This window comes from Trachymyrmex septentrionalis, unplaced genomic scaffold (assembly GCF_001594115.1).
Source record: "Trachymyrmex septentrionalis isolate Tsep2-gDNA-1 unplaced genomic scaffold, Tsep1.0 scaffold27, whole genome shotgun sequence".
Classification (NCBI taxonomy): Eukaryota; Metazoa; Arthropoda; class Insecta; order Hymenoptera; family Formicidae; genus Trachymyrmex; species Trachymyrmex septentrionalis.
This window is the reverse complement of record NW_017305430.1, coordinates 1054958-1064409: the sequence shown is the minus strand read 5'-3', so window position 1 is coordinate 1064409 and position 9452 is coordinate 1054958. Positions and strand designations below refer to the sequence as shown.

General features: G+C 33.5%; 1 protein-coding gene across 1 annotated transcript in view; it reads left to right on the top strand.

Moving 5' to 3' along the window:
- Positions 1-213: 213 nt before the first annotated feature.
- The window catches only part of LOC108749156, a 104758-nt gene continuing 95519 nt past the window's right edge, over positions 214-9452 (top strand). Inside the window, exons 1-2 of the mRNA XM_018487691.1 lie at positions 214-927; positions 8728-8834. Of these exons, the coding sequence (XP_018343193.1) occupies positions 214-927; positions 8728-8834 (821 nt within the window). The remainder of the gene's footprint in view (positions 928-8727; positions 8835-9452) is intronic.

Sequence of the window (9452 nt, the reverse complement as noted above, 5' to 3'; positions counted from 1 at the left end):
AAGAATCCAGAAGAAAAAGGAGACGGCAGAGTGGAAGGGAAAAAGGAAGGGAAACAGAAGACAGGAAACGTGATCGTGGCTCGGAAGATAAGTTAACTTGGAAATGTCGAGCATAGGCAGGAAGATGGAATTCCGGGCGAGATGTTCAAAGATCTCGTGATTGGTGTCAGTGCCTGACCGAGGTGGTAAGGTCGATTACGGAGATCGACCGTGATGGAGGCAAGAGCGAATGATTCATTCGTGAGATCGATCCTTCGAAACCTTTCCCTGACTCGCGAGCATCGGCACCTGGACGAGCCACCTGGAGGAGAAGCGGCTACAAACGTCATCGATGTTGTCGCCACGACCGTGCAAGAGGAGAAGATGGCGGACTTTCTGGGCGATGCCCTTGCGGGGAATGATAGTGACGTCGATGGCGACGGATCCGGTTGGTTCAATGACTCGACGACCGCCACCTTTTCGACTCTGTCCGCTTCCTCGTCATTCGCAGACTCCACGTCGTCATACTCTACGAGCGTTGACAACTATACCGGTAGCGTATCCGACCTCTTCGCCTTCGACGACCTGAATGATTACATCAATCGACTGAACTACAGCGTTCTCGTGAATCTGACGGCCTACTACGACGGCGGCACAGATCTGAATCTCAGTAGTGTTAATTGCACGTCGTCGATAGTCGCCGGAGGAACCGTCAGGCCGGGTGAGTGCGGGACTGCCGGCGTCGACGAGAAGTCTAACGCGAACAGCTGGTGGGCTCTGATACTCGTGATTGTGCCATGTTTGACGCTCTTCGGTAACGTGCTCGTCATCCTAGCGGTAGTGAGAGAACGAGCGTTGCAGACTGTCACTAACTACTTTATCGTCAGTTTGGCGGTCGCCGATCTCCTCGTAGCGGTGCTTGTTATGCCGTTCGCCGTCTACGTACTGGTAAGTCTTTGCAAAAATAACGCGAAGCGACATTCTATCTTCACTTTCCATCACACTTCAATAGGTATTTAAAAAATAGCTAACAATAAATAAACGCTTTGTAGTAAATGTATTACACAAAGTGACCTATACAGCACAGAAACAAATAGCAATAAGATGTTGCAATGTTTCCTGGAACATTGTAATATTGGTACAATATTATAATGATCTGTGCTATATGGAAATTATATTCTAATCAAATATCACTGTTTTTTCAAATATCTCGAGATATATTATTTCTCAATACTTTTTTTAAAAGAATAATTCATTCTAGATATGTAATGCACGCGCGTATCAAGAGAAAGACTTGTAATCGTTAAATTGCAGATGCTTATTTCATTGTTACATAGCACAAGGAAATGTTACTTTGCCGATTATCGCGTTCTAATTATACGAACACGAAGCGTATAGTTGTAAAGATACTCGTATATAACGCATGTATATAATCCATTTATCGTTCATTTGATGTAAGTAAAAATTTTAAAGCGATATTTCTGTCATAATTAATCATGTAAGACGTTCGAACGAAACTTAAAGACTTATCATTCAGCGCGGTTTTATTTCGCTAACGCAGTTGATGGAATTAATATTACTAATTATAGGTCATTGCATAATTTGTAAATAAGTTGAAAACTCCGGAGGGGTGGAGGTCTCGCATCGATCGCGAGTTTAGCTACTAATTAGACACTATACGTTACACAGCGTTTGCATGCACTCAATTACCGCCCTCACCTTCAAAGTACACGAGAAAAGGAAATTGAGTAGCGTTCGCTTTTAAACACTTTGATCTCGCTAACACTGAGGTGTCGGTTAAAAAAGTAAGATTTTTTCCGTTAATCAAAAGAAAAAAATTAATCTTCAAAAATCGAAACAACAAAATGCAAATTTGCTACGAGTAGTAGAATTTCGAACTTCTGCTTGTAGTTTTAACTATGTAGTAATTTTCAAGTTATATATACGTAGCCTAAACAAAAACAAAATCAAAAGTTCATTGCAGAGCTATTTGATTCTACAGATCATTGTGGCGGACCAGTTTGTTGATTATACAAACGTGTTAGCTAATACAGCTGAATTCGCTAGCTGCAACCATTGAAAATATTGACACTGCATATAATGCATTTTATACGAGAAAGAATTTGAATGCTAAAAATTTATTCCTTTTCGCATTTACATAAATAATTTTATTGACGTCCACAAAAATAACATCTTTTCGTATACAATTATCAAATAAAATATACATTATTTGATCAACAACAAAAATGCTCTTTAGAGAGCCAATGCAAGTGTAAAAATTAATTAGTTGTTTTTTATGAATAAAGATTCATTAGTTGTTAAATAATTTATTTACTTATATATATAAATAAATAAATAAATAAATTATACAAGTAAATAAATTATTGTTAAAGTCAAAATGATTATATTAAAAATTAAAGGTCAAATAAATTTTAAAAGATAATTATTGGTTGACTAGAATTGTATATTTGAAATATATTATACTTATTATTATATAACTGTATTATATTATAACTAATATACAGGGTGGGCCATCTATTGGTACGTTTAAAAATGCGATCAAATGAGCATACATTGATATTTTTTATTAATTTTTTTTTTGTTGTGAAGCTAAAAGTATCCGCGTCAAGAATGAAAAACGATTTCGTTCATGTGGCTCCCTCTACTGGCCTTACAGTATGCCATTCGGTCACCCCAATTATTATATAACGTACCAATAGATGGCCCACCCTTTATATCAAATACAGTAAAGCTCTGGTTGAATTAGTTGTATTGTTAATTTATAGCTCAATAAATTAATAATAAAATTCTAATTAGGAGGCAACAAATAGTTTTAAAAGATAAAGTAAATGTCATTATATGAAATCATAGAGGACTTAAATTTTACAAAAGAAACGTGTATATAAATTTAAAACTGTTCCAAGGGCTATAAATTGCAAGACGAAATGAAACTAAACTTCCAAGTCACGTTAGAGACTGAGATATTGCTAGTTATGATGTCGCGTGGTGATAATGCATAATGCGATAAAAGAAGGGGAAGATTATTTATAATAATCAAGGCGTTGAGTATGAGAATGTTATAACACCGCGAATCATCTGCATTGAATTTACCCAATGGACTTTCATGCATTCAGTTTAATCACCAATTAAATACACGCTGCGGCGACGGCGTTGGAATAGCTGCAGTTGTAAAGATGATGTTGAAGCTAAATGCCATTTAGTCACGTCTATCAAACTTATAGTAGTCGGAAACGGTTTTCACCGACTCTAACATAATGTGCAGAAAATGCATCCATTCTTCTGTTTTTCTGCCATTGCAATGAATAAACAAAACAAAGTAAAAAAAATTAATTAACACACACATCCGAGAAAATAAATGCGTAATATAAATAAAAACAGTCGTAAAGATAGAAATATGAGATCGAAAGAGTAAAATGGGGAAGTTAAATACGGAACAATAAAATTGAACGATATAAAAATAAAAAAAGACCGTTGATTACGAAATCAGTTTGAAAGGTTAAAGGTCTGCTGCGAGCTAAACGCAAACAGAGGTGCGATGTAATTAAATGTGTAAATATTTAAAACAAACGACAAAAGATCAATACACGTACAATGTAAACGTAGAAACATATATGCAGTTTGGATCCATATATTAGTAATAAATCAATGACTATAGAATTAAATGTAATATTAATTAAAATATTTAATCCAAAAGATTTTTACTTGATAAAATTAAAATTTTATATAAAGGACAAGTTACAATTAAATTTCATTTTAAAAATTCAATGTGATATATCTAGATAAAAATAATATTAAAAAATATAAAAAGGCTAAATTATTTATCTTCTAAGGTCGCAGTGTGTTTTTTGTATTCGCAATATTGTGTTAGAATTTGAATTCTAAGATAAAACACACAGTTCAGAATTGCGCCAGACCTTCGTTTCAATCGTTAGCAGGCCATTTGCTTATCCCGGCACGTTTCGTATAGATTACATCGCACGTCTACACGTGATCTTATTTTAAACTCGTCAACGATAGAAGATGCGTTTCGTTCCCGATGCACGTCTTTACAAACGCGGAACTGAAATGAGGAAGAACTGGAGATGCATGTTGCAGAGAAAACACGAACAAATGGCAATTTTCTAAAAATAGAAAATCCCGATGCGCGGTCCCATAAACTCGGGACAGCCGACCCGAGTTTATGGGATCTCGGTCCACGATCTCGATTTCGGCAATACACGCCGACCGAATTGAACGAGGCAAAAGTGCGATCGGTCAATTAAAGACTACGTCCATAACATCCCGTGCGAACGCTCGTCAATGCAGTTTTCAGAGCATGCCTGGATGCTCGTGGACGCGTCCCACATTTTCTGCGACACGCAGCTTCATCGGGATTGTACGTGCGCGCGTGCGTGTGTATTTTGGGTGGAATTGTCGACAAAGATAGATTGCTAAAAAATCCGAAGTGAAATTTGCTTTCTGCACTGCGGTACACATACGGAATATACGAGTATTTTTCTTAATTAAACTCTTTCAATAATTCTGTTAAATCAATAATAGTCAGCAGCATAAAAACCTACGATGGATGAAAATTCATCTATTTGCACTTATATGTCTCACATCGATACAGTTTGTATGATGAGACGGTTATTATTTATATGAATAAGAAAAATTACGACATTAAATGCACGAAAACTGAAGATGATCAATTCAAAAGAATCAAATTGACAAGCTAGCAACATGTAAGCGGTGAAAATGTATCAAATTTTGTTTGATGTGAAATTAATTGTGATGTAACCTTTTTGATTTTAATTTAAAATACTGTGATACGTATAACAGAAAAGTCGAAACATAATCTATACGTTATTATTATAGGATATGAATTTATAAAATTATTTACGTATAAAACATTCAGCATAAATTTTCATGCTCTTAATTTATTATATTAATGATAAAGATTTAATTATAAAGATTTGATCTTTTAAATTTTTTTAAAATTGTTTTATAATAAAATTTGAATTTACTAAAAATTTTACTTCATAGTATGACTTTAGAATTTTATATGAACAGTTTATTACATTTAATAGAATATTATGCAACTTCTACGTTGATAGAGTTTCGCTCACTCAATAAGCATCTCATGTCACTGTACCAGAATTAAATAATGACTTCGACCAAATAATTTGCTGGTTTCGAGATTGAGTTAGTACAAACTGTAACTACAAGTTTCACAAAATTAACAAAGACTCATGTAATATAACTGGATGCTGTATTTAGCGAAAGTTCACGACCGTAATCAATAAATTTCTAATGGTCGGTGGAGATCTCTCCTTAATTTTGCAACGGATAGCAGATGAGTATCCCGTTTTAATTACACCTTAAATAATCCCATTTTCCGCTCTCATATCCTTGACATCCGGCCGAATGGCGACCAGCACCGCGCCAGATTACATCGGTATGATAAAATCAAGGTGTAGCTTCACCTAAGTGCAAACACGACGGAACGTGCCGAGATCGTCCTTCGGCCGCTTAAATGGTCGTTCCGAGGGAGTCTCGCATTAAACGATTTACTAGCACGGCATATATGCGCCACGAAAGTGTCGTTGTTGGGTTCGGGGCACTTTACCCTCTTCGCAGTATGCTCAGTGTGTGGCAGTGTCATCCTCCCTTTAAACGGTGAGTGAAAAATGGTTGCTTTCATCGCGTTTGCACTTCGAATTCCTTCAGCTGCTTCCGCGATGATATTCCGCGAAGTCTCCGCAGCTAAGTCGTAAGTTACGATCCTCTATGCTTAAACAATCTTGTCATACGGAATACGCTAAAAGAAAGTTTGATATTTCTTTCCTAAGAGGAAAAAGAGGATAAGTTCTAAAGTACTTATATATTAAAAGTGTATTATAGTAAAAGTATATTATATATTAAAGTTGTAAAGATGATTACATTACAGAGAAGTATGAAGGAACTTGAATTATTCTTATCGAAAATTTCAGCATTATTCTATTTTGTCAATAATTCGCTCAATAAATATCTTTTCTAATAGTTGGGATATACAATTTATATATAAATTTATCGTTTTAATTGTATTTTATGCTTTATATATTTTTATTTTAAATATATCAAGTATTTAAATGTTATTGAAAGGATCGAAAAATTAAATAAAATTTAAATTTATTTTTCTCAATTGTAATAATATTTGTTCTATTATTATTTTACCCTTACAATTCTGTTGTGTCTATCTCTTAAATTCAAGAAAAAGGAACTAACAATAAGAAACTCTCGCATGTCATATGCAAAGCGCGTCATATTCTTGTTAAACCCACAACCTTAATAACTCCTCCCTTTATCTTTCCTACCGAGTGGCGTTACTCTTTTACGGCTTTCACGTAATGTCGCAAGTCTCCGTTCTCTATATAATGTGAAAAACGGCGATGTTCGCGCGCAACGCGTTTATGCCCCGAATTCCGCGAGATACTCGCGTTCTTAGCGAGCAAGACCGTTACCAGTTTCCAGCTGATAGCGCCGGGAACTCACGTTCCCGCCATTGTTGCAGGACAGACTGAATCGCAGGCATCTCCATCGACACAAAGTTTCCTCGTATTTATTTTTATTTCGCAATCGCGCACACCTGACTCAATATTTTATAGCGTCGACGCTGTTTCCCGGTTACTCTTTGCGTTAACGAGCGCGACGTGCAAATTGTGCGGTTCTGTCAACGACGCAAAGAAGTTAGCGTCCACGGGAGTTGGGCTTCACCACAGTACCTCACATGAAATAATGAATATCTCTCGTCGCAAAAAAGGTAAACGCGCATTGCGTATGCAAATGCGCATTTAGCGACACATTTACGTATTTCTCGAAAAACTTATTATTTTTCATGAAGAGAACTTGTTTCTACACAATTCTACAAATTTAGATAAATTTCCGAAAAATTTTTCACATTAAAATTGAAAATATACAACCAACCAAAGATTAATCTATCGTGAAATGTAAAACAATCATATTTTTTCGTATCAAAATTGTATCTTATTTCTGTTTTTTCAGACAATGTTTTTTATTTATTTTTTATAACAGTTAATGATATTTGTAGAGATATTTGCTAACAAGGCAAAAATCTCCACTTCTCCACTTACCATTAAATGATATTAATAATATTTATAATATTGCTTATAGCAACAGAAAAGAGAATCTCCGCAATCGCAAAATCATATGCACGTCAACGTTACATATTTTCGTGTATAAATTACTATAAATATCGGTCAGGAATAACGAAACCGTGACGTCACACTAATTTTGCACACAAACGGGTTTTATGTATTCGTTATTGCAAACGTCACGAGCAAAAATCAGATTTTTCGCGACGAGTAACTTCATATCTCTGCAAGGATTTATACGGCTTGGTATTCATTCATTCTCACCAATTTGCTTTCAGTCATTTAAGCGTACAAAATTTAAAGCTCCGCATATTTCAGCAGGAAATTTTCACCGTTTTCAAACGAGATATAGGTTAAAGTGCGCTTCACTTCTGTTTTGATAGGACGAATGATGAAATCGTTCCCTATATTGGAATTATACCCATGATACGCATTAGAAATATAAATATAGAAATAAAATCAAAATTGGTAAGACTACAAACATCATTAATGTTTTCAAAAGTTTAGTCATCACATATATTTAATAATGATTACTGTAGCATATAAATTAGGTTATAAAAGATTTACGTTCCGTGTAAATTTAATAATATAATAAATTTATCGTAACTGTATTATCATATAGAGAATATTGTACGAATGAACTTTTCCCAGTATTTACATAATAAATATGTAAATGAGTAACATGTATTTTTCCCGCATTTGGTTTACATTTTTGAACAAATGAATTTTGGTTTCACGAAAATAATTATGCAAAAAGATATTTAACGATACGATTATTAACGGAGTTATCATATAGTGACAAATAATAGAATAAAAAATATATACGCAAGTTATAATTTTGTTCTTTTGAATATTTTTAGTAGTAATATTTAACTTGAATTTATTAATGTTTTAATAATTAAAATAATAAAATGCAAAAAATAAAAAGTTCTTATTGCAATATTTTCCTACAATCAACGCAACGAATACACACACACACACACACACACACACACACACGCACGCACGCACACACACACACAACGTGATATTTTTTTAGAATAATTATAGCTTGTGGAATAAATACTTAAGAGCTTAAAAATTTAAAAATAGTTTTCGTCATAATATAATTCAGTCTGAAAAGATTAAGAGAATCATTACATTTAATTAGTAAGAAAGGATTATTTTAAGAAGAATTTTTTTTACTTTATTTAAAAACATTATTCATTTCTCGAAACTAAAGCAGTAATTGTCATCTTTAAAAATATTAGTGATTTTAAACAAGATTTTAAACTATCTAATTTGTAACTAAATCTCAAATTGAATAAGATGTCATTAAAATAAATTTCAAACTGAATTAAATATAGAAGATGATGTTATTTATTTTTTTTTCTTTCTAAAACTCGATCGGCAAAATTTTCTTGTGAAAATTTTCAAACATTAAATCAAACATTGATAATCTTTGTTAAGTAGAGTTAAAATTAGATAAAGAATTTCGGAGTCTAAGAATTTTAGAAACACACCATATGTATTTTCGGGAAGAAATTCGTTCAGTCATGGCCATTAATTTCCAAGCACTTGAGCATGCAAATTTAGCCCGTCATGTATTTCCGTATAGTGTTTCGATCCCATTCAAATGCAAGGAGAAGTAAAGAACGTGCCTTTACTGCGGTACGAACTGATTCGTTTTAGTATAATCCGGTTACTTCATGTTACGGTAAGAAGGTGAGAAATGCGCGCGGCACAAAAGACGGTAAGAGTAATAAGCCATGCATCTAACGCGTTGCATTTCCATTACACAAAAGGTCCATTAAATTTTTTTATACGTCGGTTAAAGAAAGGACTAAATCAAGATGAGATTTGCAGGTTCGATTATTTACGTAACATCAGGAATTCGATACAACTTCATTACATATACGTTTCACTATTCAAAGTGAAATAAGATCTTTACATTATTCATGATATATTTTTACACAGTAAATTCATGCCAATTATTAATTCTTTTATTGTATATGTATAATAAAATTATAAAATGTATCGAATGACTTTCCGTATTAATGTCATCAATTCTTTTCATAAAAATACCTAACATTATTTTTATATTGTAAGTTAATATTAAAATTTATATTTTAATAACTCATAATACTTATTACGGTACATTTGCATATAATAAGCTATTATTAAAATTAGCATAAAATAGAAAATATAGAGCAACGTAACTGTTGTTTAAAACAAAAGATAAAGAGTTTTGCGATAAATTTCTCTTCGAAATAATTCCCTAATCATTACTTACACTATCATAATCTATCATAATCTTTCTCCCATTAACATACGGAGGTGAAC